Here is a 16,550-nt window from a genome sequence, read left to right as displayed (position 1 = left end):
AAAACAAAAACAAACAAACAAAACAAAAATTGACAAAAGAGCCAGGCGTGGTGGCGCACGCCTTTAATCCCAGCACTTGGGAGGCAGAGGTAGGAGGATCACCATGAGTTTGAGGCTAACCTGAGACTTCATAGTGAATTCCAGGTCAGCCTGGGCTAAAGTGAGACCCTAGCTCAAAAAAAAAAAAAAATTACAAAAGGTAGAGCCAGGTATATGTCTCAGTGGTTAAAGATGCTTGCTGTTCACTCTTAGCCCTAGCACACACATAAAGCCAGTTGTAAAACGGTACACACATCTGTAAACCCCAGGGTGCTTGTGGCAATGGAAAGCACAGTCAGGAGAATTCTGAAGTTCACAGTGTGTGTGTGGGTGAGGGGGAGGGGAGCCTAGTGGCAAAAACAAAACAGAGATTGTGTCTTAAACAAGGTAAGGCTGGAGGGATTATTTAGTGGTTAAGGCATTTGCCTGCAAAGCCAAAGGACCCAGGTTCGATTCCCCAGGACTCACATTAACCAGATGCACAAGGTAAGGCTGGAGGGATTATTTAGTGGTTAAAGTGTTTGCCTGCAAAGCCCAAGGAACTAGGTTCGATTCCCCAGGACTCATATTAGCCAGATGCACAAGAGGGTGCACATGTCTGGAGTTCACTTGCAGTGGCTGGAGGCCCTGGTGGCCCATTCTCTCTCTCTCTCTCTCTCTCTCTCTCTCTGTCCTTCCATCTTTCTCTGTCAAATAAATAAATAAGGATAAATATCAATGCCGGGCGTGGTGGCACATGCCTTTAATCCCAGCACTTGGGAGGCAGAGGTAGGAAGATCACCATGAGTTTAAGGCCACCCTGAGACTACATAGTGAATTCCAGGTCAGCCTGAGCTAGAGTTGAGACCCTACCTCAAAAGAACCAAAATAAATAAATAAATAAAATAAAATAAAAATAAATATTAAACAAGGTGCAAAAGAGAGGACTAATGCCCCAAGGTTATCCTCTGATTTTCACACATATATGCAATAGCATGCCAGGGTGCTCATACATACAAATATGTATGAAACAGAAGAGAGAGGGACAGAGAGAGAGAACGTGTGTACCAGGGCTCCTGACATTACAGAAAAATTCCAGACACAAGTGCCACTTTGTGTGTCTGGCTTTATGTGGAAATTGGGGAATTGAACCTGGGATGTTAGGCTTGATACATGCTTACAACTGTTAAGCCATCTTCCCAGCCAAATAATGATACATGTTTAAAAAGCACTGGCCAGCACTTAGGAGGTTGAGACTGGAGGATCAGGTGGCTTGAGATCAGTCTGGGCTACATAGTGAATTGGAAGCCAGTTTAGCATATCAAAAACAGAAAGAAAAAAAGTGGAAAAAGACAATCTGGGGATGCTGGGACATGCAGGTGGCACATCAAGATTTCCAAGGTGGCAAGGGCAAAAAAAGAAAAGAAAGGGAATGGGGCTGGAGAAATGACTTAGCAGTTAAGGAGCTTGCCTGTGAAGCCTAAGGACCCATGTTCGACTCTCCAGATCCCATGTTAGCCAGACGCACAAAAGTGAGACAAGCACAAGGTTGCACATGCCCACTAGGTGGCTGAGGCCTGGAATTTCTCCCTCTCTCTCTCAAATAAAATTACAAAAGGAAGAAGGGACGGATGGCTTCTGGCATGGTGCCCTGGTGTGCTGGGACCAGGAATGGCAGGCTGGATGAGAAACACTGAGACTCAGAAGGAAGTCTTCCACTAAGTCACTCAGCTATTCATGGGCAAGTGAGCCATATTCCCACTCACCCCATCTTCGGGTCCAGGGTTCTTCTTTCAGCTTTCCTTCCACACCCAGGGCCTCGAATGGGGCTTGCCTGGCCATCCTCCTCACCTAGTGACACTGAACTCCATCCATCTTCACTCTTGCCCCAGCCACGTATCCTTCTCCTGACTCAGTTTATTCTGTACTGGCCCGCCGCCAGGAGGTGAGGTTTTATCTGGCTTCCCACAATCCCTTCCTTGCCTCCTAGAATGTGGCCTCACAGATGGCAGATCAAAGATGGGCAAATGATCTCTGACTTGTCAGGGTGGTCTTCGCACCTCTGCAAGGGTCCTAGGCCCAGCTGTGACTCCGGGGGACATGCTTCCTGCTCTGCAGACACTCTGCGCCTCTGCACACAAAGATGGGACTCTCCAGATCATTGGAAGGCACAGCTTATCATCCTGATTCCAGCAGGCCAGATCACCAAGACAGAAGCCCTCCTTCCTCTCTTTTCTTTCTCTCTTTTTCTTTTTCAAGGCAGGGTCTCACTTTAGCCTAGGCTGATCTCACTGTGTAGTTCCAGACAGGCCTTGAACTCATGGCGATCCTCCTACCTCTGCCTCCCAAGTGCTGGAATTAAAGGTGTGCAACATCACACCTGGCTTCCTTCCTTCCTTTTTTAAAAAAAATTATCTATAAAATGAAAAGAAGGGAAAAAACTAAAAAAGAAAACAAGAGAGAAAAAAAAGAAATTTAAAAATATTTTATTTATTTGAGGGAGGAAGAGGGGAAGAGATAGATAGAGAGAGATAGCAAGAGGCAGAGAGAAAGTGAGAGCCAAGGGTCTCTAGCCACTGCAAGCGAGCTCCAGACATATATACCACCTTGTGCATCTGGCTTATGTAGGTCCTGGGAAATTGAGCCTGGGTCCTCAGGCTTCACAGGCAAGCACCTTAACTGCTAAGCCATCTCTTCAGACCCTGGCTTCCTTTTCTTTTCTTTTCTTTTCTTTTCTTTTCTTTTCTTTTCTTTTCTTTTCTTTTCTTTTCTTTTCTTTTCTTTTCTTTTCTTTTCTTCTCTTCTCTTCTCTTCTCTTCTCTTCTCTTCTCTTTTCTTTTCTTTTCTTTTCTTTTCTTTTCTTTTGAGACAGTATCTCATATAGCTCTGGTTGGCTTCAAATGCACTCTGTAGTTGAGGATGATGATGATCCTGAACTTCTAATCCTCCTACCTCCCCTTTGTGAGTGTTGGGATTACAGGCCACACCCAGTTTAATGCAGTGCCATGCCCATTTTTATGCTGTGCCAGGAGATTGAACCTGGGGCTTTGTGTATGCTAGACAAGCACTCTACCAACGGAACCTTTTTCTCCCTTTCAAAACAAAAGAACACATCACCGGTCTTCTCCATTCCTCTGTCAAGTGCATTGCTACGATAGAAACCATAGAACCCCTAGAAAAAAGTAGGGGGAAAGCATTCAGAACTCCACCTCTTAGTCACCAATGTTTGTGACCCCTTAGCAGACAGAATCACACAGGCCCCAGTGCAGATGTGTTTGGCTTCAGGGATGATGTCACTCCTGAGCGACTTTACCCTGCAAATCCCAAAGCACTTAGGATGGGGGTCTCCCGGGCCTCTGCTTCGCCTTCCTCCTCTTCCTGGGCTCCTGAGCCCTGGCCCTCCTCCGTCGTGCCTCTCTGGATGGTGATGAGAGCTGGACTGGATAGCCCAGAGGGCTCCCTAGATGAAAACTGAGTCACACCGTTCCTCAAGACCTTGAGACAGGAAGGTGTTAGGTGGCATGGGAAAGGTTGGTGACCCACAGGAGATCTAATGTGTCTTGTCCCCATTTGCTTTTCCTCGTGTGATCTGGGGCGCTGGTTGGAACCTTCCAGAGAATGGGAATTTTGTTGAAACTTTACACAAGCGCTGAGAGGGAGCAGCACTGTTCCCCACCTGGAAACCTGTGACAGAGTCCTCAGCCTAGGCCTGACTGAGGTTGATTCCCAGTTCTGTCGGCTGGTGCAGCAGGGGTGACTGGGGAGCCCCAGGAACCTCAGAGGCCTCTTCCTCCCTCCCTGCCTCCCAGCTCTTGTCTTTGGGTGAAGTGGTTGAAGTTAGTCTCTCCCTGTCCCCTCCTGGTCCCTGGGTTTCCCGCTCTCTGGCCCACCAGGCGCCTGATAACACTTGGAAGGCGCTATCGACCCAGGAGTGCCCTCCTGCCTGGCCCGCTGGTCTGCTCTGCGCTGACGGTTGGCAGCCGGCACCAGCTGATAAACTTATCAGGCCAAACCTGAACATGGCTGGGTCGGTTCGAGCCCTGCCTCAGATTTCCCTCCTGCTACCTTCCTGCAGTCCCCCTTCCCAAGAACCCCAGACCCTGTGTGGCTTCTGGTGGGGCCCAACCCTATCTAGACACCCTGGGGGGAGACCATTAGCAGCCAACCCCCCCGCCCAGGCCATGAGGAAAAACTGGGAGTCCTAAGAAGAGTCACGTGTCTGCTGTCCCAGACCAGGGTCTCGCTTCACCTTGCAGGTCCTGCCCCAACTTCCAAGGAGCCAGTGCCCCCCTAGGGGATGCAGACCCATTCTAAACTTACTGGAGATAACTAAGCATTGTCCCCAAATAATGTGACCCCATATCTGCTGGGAGGTGATTCCTGGTGACAGGGGTGGGAGAGGCAGTGGTCATTGCAAAGGCACAAAGAAAACTATCCCAAGGAGCCGAGTACCCCGGGGAAAAGGAGATCGGAGGGGCTGGCAACTTGGAGAAAGGCAAACCTCAAATTAATATAAACCTCAAATATATAGCTCAAATTATATTTGAGTGGAGAGTCTTTTTTAATACCAGAGATAATGTTATCATGCAAGCCCACTGCAGAGGAATAAAGCACACTTACTGAAAAATAAGCTGACAGAGACATGCACACCCCTTTCCTCAGCAGCTGCCTCTGTTGACACCCTGTCTTTATCCTCTGCCTTTCCGCCCATCTATGTACGCATATAACGGATAAAATGACTTTTAAGCCACCTTTTTACATGAAAGGATAGTCAATGTGTTTATTCTGCAAAGTCTATTATCTCTTCCATTTTTTTTTTTTCAGTTAAAAAGTATACACCTACCTGGGCGTGGAGGCACACACCTTTAATCTCAGCACTTGGGCTTGGGAGGCAGTGGTAGGGGGATGGCCATGAGTTTGAGGCCAGCCTGAGAATACATAGTGAATTCCAGGTCAGCCTGGGCTAGAACGAGACCCTACCTCGGGGGGGGGGGGAGTATATGTATACACTTTGGGCTGGAGAGATAGCTCAGCAGTTAAGTCGCTTGCCTGCAAAGCCTAGCAACCTGGGTTCATTTCCCCAGTACCCACGTGAAGCCAGGTGCACAAAGTAGCACATGCATCTGGAGTTTGCTTGCAGTGGCTGGAGGCCCTGGTGTGCCCATTCTCTCTGTCTGCCTTTCTTCTCTCTATCTCTCATTCTGCTCTCAAATTAAAACTATTTTTAAGAAAAAAATGTATATACTAGGGGGCTGGGAGAGATGACTTAGCAATTAAGGTGCTTGCCTGTGAAGGACCCAGGTTTGATTACCCAGTACCCACGTAGACGAGATGCGCATGGTGATGCATGTATCTGGAGTTCATTTGCAGTGACTAGAGGCCCTGGTGCGCCCTTTATCTCTCTCTCTCTTTTCCTTTCTCTCAACCCACCACCAACCCAACAAATCCAAGACTCTTTGACAGGCAGCAATGAGAGTGTGAGCACCCAGAAGCCTGAGTTATCAATAGCTCGGCGGGTTTACTCTTGTAAGCATATTCGGTGGCCATCCTGAGGACCCCAAAGTCCATGAGTGCTCCTCTCTTATATATAATAGCCCATCCAGGTGTGGGGGTTGGTGGCATACACCTTTAATCCCAGCACTTTAGAAGGTAAGGTAAGTTTGAGGCTAGCCTGGGCTACAGGGTGAGTTCTAGGTTAGCCTGGGCTAAAATGAGAGCCTGCCTCAAAAAGCCAAAAATAAAAATAAGAAATCTGGGTGATCAGAGTTTGAAAGGTTTTCTGGGGCTCCTGAGCTGGGATGTGAGGCTGTGAGGGCTCAGGGCAGGGAAGGCTGTGTGAAGGAACACCAAGGGCTAAGGTGCAAGGCATGGGGGAGAGCACTGGGGTGATGGGAAGGACCCCACTGCTCCCCTGTGATTCCAGGACAGCAAGGCCTGGCAGAGCCTGGATCCCCTTGTGCCCTGTGCCCTGCCTTTGGCCTCCCTCTCCTTTGTTCTGGGACACCCTTTTCTTCTCAAGCAACCTCAGCAGGGCCACATTGGGTGCATGCCCACCTCAGCCATCCTCCAGAGCCCAGCTCCCTGTTGCTTCTATCTCGTCCACCTCCAGGCCCACGGCCAGTGGTCCTTTGGGTTGGTACCTTGCTGGTCAGCCCAGCTTCTCTGTCATTATCAGCTCCTCCTCTCAGGGGTGGACTTCATGCACATCACACTGAGAGACTCTTACAGGCAGTGACAGAGTGAGGCCTCCGAAGCCAGAGATTGGCATCACCCATGAAGCCTGGGTCACAGGGAGCGGCTGAGACAGGAGTCCAGTGGATGATGGAGTGGGGCAGATCTGGCTTCTTAGGGAACCTTCAGGAGGGGGTCCCCATCTTATAACCAGCACCTGCTTCTCTCCACTCTCCCAGCTGCCTGGCTTCCTGTCCTCAGCACTCTGCCCGCCATCTGCCTACCCTTTCTTCTACCAGGGCCACACAGGGACAGCCTGGGACCGACTCAGCCACTCACAGAGTTCTTGGCTAAGCCAGGAGATATTTCCATCTTTATCAGTGATTTCCATGGCTACCCCCTTGCTGGGCTGTGGCGGCCTCTGGGGAGGGGCTTCACTCGCATTCATGAAGAAAACAGAGCCAGAGCCTGAGGGTAACAGCATCAAGCAACCACCTAGCAGACATTTGACATGGAAATTAACTGGAATGTTACATACTCTTCCCTAACAAGACTGACTTGTTTCTATATTAAAATATTGGTCACTGGCCGGGGCGATGGATCAATGGTTAAAGGTGCTTGCTAGCAAAGCCTGCTAGCCCAGGTTCAGTTCCCCAGTACCCATGTAAAGCCAGATACACAAAGCGGTGCATGCATCTGGAGTTCATTTGCAGCGGCAGGAGGCCCTGATGTGCCTACTTCTCTCTTATTCTCTTTCTCCCTTCCTTCTTTCTCTCCTTGCAAATAAAAATATTTTTAAAAATTTTTAAATATTGGTTACACTCAGAGACAGGGGTAGAAGGGTCACTGTAAGTTCGTGGCCAAGCATGGAACCACAGACTGAGTTCCAGGTCAGCCTGGGCGACAGTGAGACCCTACTTGGTAAACAAAACAAAACAAAGGGCTGCAGAGATGGTTCAGTGGTTAAAGGCACTTGCTTGCAAAGCCCGATGGCCCAGGTTCAAATCCCCAGGACCCACGTAAAGCCATTTGCACAAAGTGGCGCGTGTATCTGGAGTTCGTTTGCAGTGGCAAGAGGCCCTGGTGTGCCCATTCTCTTTCTCCATTGCCCCTCTCTCATTGCAAATAATGAATTAAAAATATTAAAACAAAAACAAATACTGGTCTGAGTATTTACCATTGAGTGGGATCCACCAGCACCATCTGTGTCTCACACATCTTATACACCCTCCCAGCCCATAGAGGGGTCAGGGCCATGATCTTGGGGAGGTGACAGCCCCTTCCCCTATCACACTGTCCAATTGCAGAGGCCACAGGACTAGGGGTTGCAATTACGACCTTGCTCCTAACCCCTCTCCTCTCTGGACATCTGTTCCCAGAGTGGTAATTGGAGGTGACAGGCAATCTTCCCAAGGGCTGGACAGCGTCTCTCAGGTCACATAGTTACTCAGGTAATGGGAGTTTCAGGCCGGGCAGGAAGCTAGGAAGCACTGGATAGGAAGTGGGAAATGGGGGTCTTGAACTTTCCTCAAATCCCAGCAGGTGGGTGGTTTGCCCCACTGTAGCTGCTGAGTCTGCTTCCCACTGCACCCCTCCTCCTCCGGTGACAGGAACAGCCCCCCCCCCCCCCCCCCCCCCCCCCCCCCCCCCCCCCCCCGTTAGAGGAAGGAGACCACTGCGTCCATACAAACCTTTGTTCTGGGATGAGCCTAGCTGCCGGCCTGTGAACTGGTACCAGTTCATAAGGTTCTCCCAGGCTGCTTCTGCCCTGGGGCTGCCAGCTGTGTGTGTGGAGCCCATGCTTTCCAGCCCGGCCCAGCCCACCTCACCCTGGGGCACAGAACGACCCCACCCAGCCTGGACCAGTTCTTCTCCTGGAAGCACGGTTTCCTCTGGTCCCCCAGGTACTGGTTCCCACACCTGTCCCTGTCTGTGATATGCAAATTGTGAGCCAGCCCACCCCTGCTCTGAAGCTGCTTATGGCTTCTCCCCCTCCGCAATGGGGACAGTGGGTGGAGGGGCCTGGCAGACAAACCTGGACCTCCTCACAGAGCCTCAGTGGATCTGATCTGAGGGAATGGTGATTGCTTTCCTCTCATTGCTCAGCCTCTCCTCTAGTCCCACCCTGCTGCAGAAGTGCCTGAGATCCTGATACTGGCTTGGTTTTGTTTAGCAAACAAGCCACATGCAAAGTAGCTCATTCTCTCTCTCTCTCTCTCTCTCTCTCTCTCTCTCTCTCTCTGTGTGTGTGTGTGTGTGTGTGTGTGTGTAGGCCCAGAGCATTTCCCATCCCCCATCACCCACCCTCACACTTGTCTCACTTTCTCCTGACCTGAGGTGCAGGGTCTGGAGGTCCATGCAAGGCTTTAGGCAAGTCCCTTCTCTCCTCTGAACGCCACTGTCCCCATGGGCAGGAGGAAGGGGTCCCCTAGGCTTTGCCAACTCTGTTGCCCTGGCCCTTCCTTGCCTTCAAGGGCTGGCCCTGCAGGGCATCAGCAGGGATACTGGGGAGCCCAGAGCACCTTCCTATGCACATCACTCTCCATAAACCTGACAGAGTCATCTGGGGGAATTCTGGGCAAACAGAAAGAACCTGTGTAATGAAGTGTACTTTGAGGCCTATTCAGCCAAACCCACAACCTGGGGGCTCTTGACACCAGCCTCAGCCTCAAAGAGGCAGAGATACACACCAGAGGGCAGAGTGAGAGGGTATACCTGTAAATCTCAATGGGCAAGAGGGTAAACTGAAGCCCGAAGAACAAGATGGACTCGGAGTGGGCCCCTCCTTGATAGACAGAACCTTGCTTTATTGCCAGGTTGCCAAAGGCTCTTTAAGCACTCTTTAAACAAGTTGGTTCAAAAGCCCAAGGTTGGGGCTGGGGAGATGGCTCAGTGATTAAAAGCTCTCTCTTGCAAACCCTGATATTCCAGGTTTGATTTTCCAGTATCCTTATAAAGCCGAGATGCACGAAATGGCACATGTGTTTGGAGTTCATCTGCAGCAGCATGAGGCCCTGGCAACCCTCTCTCTTTCTCATTCTCTCTCTCACACACAGACACACACACACACACATTCTCTCCCTGTCCTTTCATATAAAAAAATAAAAATACTTTCTTTAAAAAGCCAAAAGTTAAGTCACATCGTGTATAGAAGCCTTCTGACAGTAATGGAGTTTCTTTGAAGGCTGTTTTTTTTGTTTATTTGTTTTTTTATTTTGTTTATTTTTATTTATTTATTTGAGAGCAACAGACAGAGAAAGAGGGGGAGAGAGAAAGAGAGAATGGGCGTGCCAGGGCCTCTAGCCATTCCGAACAAACTCCTGACACGTGTGCCACCTTGTGCATCTGGCTTAAGTGGGTCCCGGGGAATCAAGCCTCGAACTGGGGTCCTTAGGTTTCACAGGCAAGTGCTTAACCACTAAGCAATCTCTCAAGCCCCCTTCTTGTTTTTTGTTTTTGTGGAGCGGCAGGTTGAACTAAGTCCTCACACACAGCATAGAAGCACTCTGCCCCCACTGCCCCAGCTATTTCTTTAGCAGATAGCCTCCACTCTCTGGAGGCTGAGCCCTGTTTATATTCTTTGCCAGCTGGCCTCTCTGTGTCTCAATTTCCCCATCTGAAAAATGGACAATGACACCTCTTTGAGGAGGGCAGTGTGTACCCACTGAAACTATGCCTCCTCCAAGGCCAAAGTTATCTACAGAAGACGGCCCATGGCTCCCAGACCGTATGCAAGCAATCCAAGTAGCTCAGTGTCAGAGGAATGATGGAGAGGGGCTTCAGGGACGAGGAGACATTGGAGTAGCCTTGATCAAAGGGCAGACCTTCAGACAGAGGTGTCCAGGATGTGGCGGTACTTGTTGTGGGCTGGGTCCATGTGTCCCTAGACTGCTTTCTACAGATGGTCTCAGAGAATCTTTCCCCCAGCCCTGCCAGGATGGGACTTCTCTGATTATAATTTACAGAGGAAGAAGTGGAGTGCTAGAGAGGTTCAGGACCCTTCTAGAAGTCACACAACTCATCAGGCAGCTTCACCTGGTTTAACTGCCAAGTTCCTTTTGCAGAACCGCTTAAGGTAACATGCAACAGATCACAGGGATCGCTCCCTAGATGGTAATTTGGGGGACCATTTGTGATTACATTAAGGACGATCACCCTGGATGGCCCAGGGATTCTGTGTGGTCACGAGAGTTCTCAAAAGGTCAGGAGCAGAAAGAAGCGCCTTAGCTGAAGGGAAGGGCTGCATGAGAATGTGACTGAGAAGGAAGGAGGCTTTGTCCTGGAGCCTGCAAGAGGGCTGCAGCCCAGCCCTGTCAACCCCGGGATTCTCACCCCCCCCCCCCACATCATGTGCTTAGGGGTTTGGGCTACCAAAGTCATGAGAGAATGAATTTGTGTTGTGTGAAGCCCCCAGTTGGAGTTGATGCGTTACAGTGGCTGTGCAGGGGGGAGCACTAGCTCGGTCACCCCCAGAGGCACTGGTCACTCTGGTCTCTTACGGAAGTGCACTTTTCAGCTGGGCTTGTGTGCAAGTCTCCTGCTTGGTCTATGAGTTCCTCTGTCAAATAGCCCCTTAATCTTCCTCCAAGCCTCAAGTAGTCCCTTGGACGTCTCTAGTAGGCACTTAAGTCAATGCAGGTCACACGATATAAACAAATCAGTCTTTATTTACAGGAGCAGTAGCACTGCCGAGTCTCACAGCCTGACCACAGAGCCCGAGTGCTGTGGACAGCGGGGCCGGCACGTCCGGCTGAAGCAGAGGGTTGTCACACCTCCAGTTTGGGCAGGAGGCGGCTTTGACTGTCTGTGGCAGCAGGAAAGAGATTCCCCTAAGACCTAAGGTGACCAGATCTCCGAGAAGCAAGCAGGAGGAGGGATTCTCCGTGGGTCTTGGCTCATCTGTTCTTTGCACCGCTGTCTACCTGGGATCTGTGGGCTTTTCAGGTAAAGGGACCTAAGCACTTCTGTGACTTCAGCTCAGACAGACCTTGACCGACTTCTACACTTTTTAGTAGAAAGAAAAAAAAAAAAAAAAAAGTCTGGAGAGGGAACATGACTTGCCCAAAGTCACCCAGGAATTTCACGAGCCTCAAAATAAGCTGGAAGCCTCCTGGCTAGCGGTACCCGAGGAAGGAGTGGGCATTCAAGAGCATGAAGCTGACCTTCAGGTGACATGCCCCGCTCAGTCCACGCTGCCCGGGAGCCGGCAGCCCGCGCAGCCTCACTTGAGATTGTGCTGGCTCTCGCGGTGGCGCCTGAGGTCCACCTTGCGCTGGAAGCCCTTGGTGCACAGCTCGCAGCTGAAGGGCTTGAAGCCCGTGTGCTTGCGACTGTGGGTGATGAGGTTGGAGCTCTGGCTGAAGGCCTTCCCGCACACCTGACACTTGTGGGGTTTCTCACCTGGGAGGGGAGACACACAGCAAGGCGGGGGTCAGGGTGGCAGTGCCCACACTACCCACATTCACTCTTCAGAACTTTTCTCATGCTTGCTGCCCAACCTTAGAAAATAACTGGGGCCGGGCATGGCGGCTCACGCCTTTAATCCCAGCACTCGGGAGGCAGAGGTGGGAGGATTGCCGTGAGTTCAAGGCCACCCTGAGACTACAGAGTTAATCCCAGGTCAGCCTGGACCACAGTGAGACCCTACCTCGAAACCACCCCCCCCCCCGCAAAAAAAAAAAGAAAATAACTGGGGAAAGGAGGGTGATGGTTAATATCGTCAACTTGACAGAATCTAGAATGAGACAATCTGTGGGCACACCTTTGACAGTGGGTTCATTAAGGTGGGAAGGCCCACCCTACGCAGCTCAGACTGAATCAAAGGAGAAATTGAGCTGAGAACCAGATTTCATCTCCTTCTGCTTCCTGACTGTAGATGCAATGTGTCCAACCTCCTCACCTGTCTGTTGCCGTGACGGATTGCATCCCCTCAGACTGTGAGCCAAAATAAATCCTCCTTCCCTTAAGTTGCTTTCGTCAGACATTTGGTCAACACGACCCATAGAGTAAGGGATGCATCCTCTCTCTAGATTGTAGGTTGGCCAAAACAGGGACAAACTTTCCTTGACTTCTCAGCAGGTCCCCTGGGGCCGGCTGGCAATTCGCACGGTCTCCATCCCAGGCTGGCCTCTCGAGTCCCCGAGTGCACTCACCCGTGTGGATGTAGGTATGCTTCTTCATGTCCGACTTCTGGTGGAAGCGTTTCCCGCAGAACTGGCAGGGGTAGGGCCGCGTGTCAGAGTGGATGAGCAGGTGGGTGGACAAGGTGGATGAGCGCTTGAAGGCTTTGCCGCACATCCGGCACTCAAAGCTTCTCTCCTGCCGGAGGAAACGAGGCCCCATGGGGTCAGGTGCAGGTGGGGCCTCGAGGCCCAGGAGAGTCAAGCTGGGTGCAGGACTGGACCTGGCCGGGACACTCTGAGAAAGAGGACACTCCGTTGGGGTGGCCTCAAGGACAGGGTCCTAAAGGAATAAGAACTCAGGAAGCCCCCCCCCCACCCTCCATCCCTGCCTGCCAGGTTGAATGAACTGACTTTGGGGTCTGATAAGCCTCCTGTGTAATAGTCCCTTACGCCTTTCACAGTATTGCTCTGAAAATATGCCTCAAGGAGGATTTGTCGACTGAATCAAAGAATCATCAGTCATGGTTTTTCAGGAGCTTGTTTCATGATCTGCAAGCCAGGGTGAGGTCCTTGTGGCAGGGACCGGTTGCTCACCTGGGAGTGAACCTGCGTGTGCTGTTCCAGACTCACGGCGTGGCCGAAGGTTTTGCCGCAGACGTCACAGGCGAAGGGCCGAGTCCCGCTGTGGGAGCGGCGCACGTGCACTTCCAGCCCGTGTGGGGTGGAGAACACCTGGAGTGGGGCCAGAGAATGAAGCCACTGGGGGGAGGCGGTGCCGCCCCACAGCCAGCATCCCAGCCACCTCCAGACAAGACTGGGTGACAGAGAAGGGGCACTTGACTGGCAGCCCTGCTGCTCCTTGGCGATGGATCCTGGGAGGACCCTCTGCATCTCTGTGGCTATTTCCTATCATTAAAGTGGGGAATATAGGCTTAACAGTGTTAAATTAAGATTTCAGAGCAGGAGAGGTGGCTTAGCGGTTAAGGCACTTGCTTGCAAAGTCAAAGGACCCAAGTTTGATTTCCCAGGACCCACGTAAGCCAGATGCACAAGGTGACACGTGCATCTGGAGTTCGTTTGCAGTGGCTGGAGGCTCTGGCGTGCCCATTCTCTCTCTTTCTCTCCCCCACCCTCAAATAAATTTAAAAAATATAAGAAAAGGTTTAAGAGCAAGTGGGCTGGGGTTCAGCTTTATGGGCAGAGTGCTTGTCTAGTATGCACGAGGCCCTGGGATGAATCCCCTGGCATTGCATAAAACTGGGTGTGATGGCACATGTCAGTAATTCCACACTGGGAAGGTGGAGGCAGGAGAATCAGAAACACAAGGTCATCCTCAGCTATGTAGAGATTTTGAGGCCAGCCTGGGATTCATGAAACTCTGCCTTAAAAATCTCAGAGCTGGGCTGGAGAGATGGCTTAGCGGTTAAGTGCTTGTCTGTGAAGCCTAAGAACCCCGGTTCGAGGCTCGGTTCCCCAGGTCCCACGTTAGCCAGATGCACAAGGGGGCGCACGCGTCTGGAGTTCGTTTGCAGTGGCTGGAAGCCCTGGCGCGCCCATTCTCTCTCTCTCCCTCTATCTGTCTTTCTCTCTATGTCTGTCGCTCTCAAAAAAATAAATAAAAAATGAACAAAAAAAAAAATCTCAGAGCTGGTCAGAGCCACATTTAAATGCTGGTTCTGATATCTTAGGCAGGTGACTTTTCCTCTTTGAAGCTTTGCCCTTCATCTACTTCCAAAGGTTTGGGAATGTCAAGCAAGTATTGAACACAAGGCTGGATCCAGTCAGGGCATCCTAAACCTGTGGTCTCACCAGGGCCTCCAGTCCCCAGCACAAGCAGCATCCCGCCGTGAGCAGCCACGTGTACCAGCACCATGGAGAGGGGTGCACAGTAGGGCTCGCTTACCTTGCTGCACTTGACACAGTGGTATGTGTCCATGCCTGGGGAATAGCGAAGGCTGAAATCCAAGGGGGGCTCGGTGCTGGGAACCAGGGGGCTGCCATACAGTCGGACGGAGCGCTCCAGGAAAGCTGTCTGCATGGTGGAGGGGGCCTGCTGGTAGCTGTGGCCGTAGGATGAGGTCAGTGCATCCCAGGAGAAGCTGGGCTTGTAGAAAGGGGGTGACTCGGAGAGTGGTGAGTCCCCGTCCTGGGGTTGGGATGTCATAACGGGCCCCTCTGTGCGGACAGACACATGCCAGTGATCCACTTTGAAGTAAGGTACTCCCTTCCCTAGTGACTCCTGTTAAGGGTTTCAGTGTGGAGTATCTGGGTTCTAACTGCAGTCTCAGCTTTCCCCACCTTAGGACACCTTGAGTCACCAACCTCTGGTTCTCTCAGATACTTCAGAGGGCCTCATCTGGGAGTGAGTGCCCACCCAGGGGTGTCAGACAGAAGCCAAAAAGCTCAGATGCCACCCAGTGACCTTGTTGGTCTTCCCACAAAGACCATGGCCAAGGCCAGCCACCATCTATCTTCTCCAACTGCGGGGGACAGCCAAGGCTCTGGCTGAGTACCTGCTGCACTGGACACTGTCCTGGGCAAGCTCTGAGTCGGTGCCAGCGGCGGCTCCTGCTCCTGTTTGCCAGTGTTCCAGTCCAGGCACTCGCTCGGGAGCAGTGTGCTGAGGACAGGGCTGTTGCTCAGGACCTCGTCCCTGGCCACTGTGGGGAGACAAGACCCTAGTCACCAGCTATGACATCTGAGGCTCCGAAGAGAGTGAGGGGCATCATGTTCCCAGGAAGAGGGGACTCAGAGATCCATGTGCCGCTGCTCACACCAGGGGCTCTGCCCAGGATGGGTGGGAGGTGGGGGAACCCAAAGAGGAATCTTCAGTTTGATTGAGCACCCAGGTTCCTAACAGTGCTGGCTGTAATCTCAATACTCCCAGCACTCCAAAAGGTCAGAGGAGAGGAGTGCTTTATTCATTCATTCACTCATTCACTTTCACTCACTCACTTATTCATTCAACCTGCATAAGCTGAGCTGCTGCTGTATCTCGTAGGCCAGAGGGCCTGGCAGGCTCAGCAGCTCAGACTCACCAGGGGCAATGACAGGAGGCCAGATTGGGTCATCTTCCTGTGCACGGGGTTGGTGATAGGTGTGAGCCTTCTTGCTCTTCACCAGGAAGGAGCGAGGCATGTTCTGTGTGTGGTCCACACCTGTAGGGGGAGAAGGGTGGGAGTGGCTAAGAGGGACAAGAAGACAGCGTCGCTCTAGACTTCAGAGATGTTCCCTGAAATTAAAGACCCAACTTGCTGGGTTGAACAGAGGCTCCCCAAAACTTACATTCATCTGGACCTATAAACATGATCTTATTGGAAACAGTCATTTTCTATTTGGTTATTTATTAGTGAGAGAGAGGGGTATCCTATGGCCTCTTGCTGCTGCAATCAAACTCTAGACACATGTGTCATTTTGTGCATTTGGCTTTATGTGAGTACTAGGGAATTGAATCACAGTTAGCAGGATTTACATGCAAGTGGCTTTAACTGCTGAGTCATCTCTCCAGCCATGGGAACCAGTCTTTTGGTCACAAGTTAAGATGCAGTCATGCCGGCTGAAGGAGCCTTACACTCACTATGATGTGACTTTATAAGAGGGAAGGGCTAGAGAGAAGGCTTAGTGGTTAAGGCGCTTGCCTGCAAAGCCAAAGGACCCAGGTTCAATTCCCCAGGACCCATGTAAGCCAGAAGCACAAGGTGTCACATGCATCTGGAGTTTATTTGCAGTAGATGGAGGCCCTCACATGACCATTCATTCTCTCTTTCTCTCTCTCTCAAATAAATAAATAAAACTAAAATTATTTTTAAAAAGAGGAAGAAGAGAGAAGTTCAGGTACCAGGGAGAATGTATGTGAGGCAGAGGCCAGGGTTGGAGTCCCACCTCTCCAAGCCAAGGAACACTAAGGACAACTGGCTGTTACCAGGAGCTGGAAGGGATGCATGAAATGACTTTCCCAAAGCTTCTAGCAGCCTTGCTGACACTTTGGCATTGGACTTCTAGTCTGCAGAACTGAGTGAAAACAAATTCCTGTGATCTGCAAGCTGCCCAGTTTGTAGTCCAGACTCAAGGCAGCTGCAAAGCTGACCCTCCCTTACTAGGAGCGGAACCTACGTGCTTAGAAACCCCAGCATCTGGTTGCTCCCAAAGAGAGCCCTGGATGACACTGGGAAGAAGGAAGGATGGGGCTGAGGCCTCTCTGTAGGAGACACATTGTGGACTCTAGTTCTGACAGCTGCA

The 16,550-nt window shown here is 51.2% G+C and overlaps 1 protein-coding gene across 3 annotated transcripts; it reads right to left on the bottom strand.

Annotated features, from left to right (window-relative positions):
• Nucleotides 1-11,410: 11,410 nt before the first annotated feature.
• Gfi1b (growth factor independent 1B transcriptional repressor) lies at nt 11,411-15,449 on the bottom strand. Of its 3 annotated transcripts, none has more exons than XM_012947854.2 (6): nt 15,350-15,449; nt 14,825-14,971; nt 14,215-14,486; nt 12,906-13,043; nt 12,342-12,606; nt 11,411-11,589 (listed from the first exon to the last, which is right to left on the bottom strand). In XM_012947854.2, the coding sequence occupies exons 1-6, from the start codon at nt 15,447-15,449 to the stop codon at nt 11,411-11,413; spliced, it is 1,101 nt and encodes a 366-aa protein (XP_012803308.1). The 3 variants fall into 3 exon arrangements, with proteins under 3 accessions (XP_012803308.1, XP_004654099.1, XP_004654100.1); XM_004654042.2 differs by having other exon boundaries at nt 12,342-12,507; XM_004654043.2 differs by lacking the exon at nt 12,906-13,043 and having other exon boundaries at nt 12,342-12,507.
• Between the last annotated feature and the right edge of the window lie 1,101 nt (nt 15,450-16,550).

This window comes from Jaculus jaculus, chromosome 1, assembly GCF_020740685.1.
Source record: "Jaculus jaculus isolate mJacJac1 chromosome 1, mJacJac1.mat.Y.cur, whole genome shotgun sequence".
In the NCBI taxonomy this organism is placed as follows: Eukaryota; Metazoa; Chordata; class Mammalia; order Rodentia; family Dipodidae; genus Jaculus; species Jaculus jaculus.
This window is presented reverse-complemented; position numbering and strand designations above follow the sequence as displayed.

What these genes read in the sequence shown, in the direction of transcription:
- Gfi1b (XM_012947854.2), bottom strand. Translation starts at nt 15,449, where the DNA reads ATGCCTCGCTCCTTCCTGGTGAAGAGCAAGAAGGCTCACACCTATCAC. An exon ending in GACAGTGTCCAGTGCAGCAG is followed by an intron (nt 14,487 to 14,824) that starts GTACTCAGCCAG and finishes CTGTCCGCACAG; the next exon opens with AGGGGCCCGTTATGACATCC. An exon ending in ACACGCAGGTTCACTCCCAG is followed by an intron (nt 12,607 to 12,905) that starts GTGAGCAACCGG and finishes CCTCTTTCTCAG; the next exon opens with AGTGTCCCGGCCAGGTCCAG.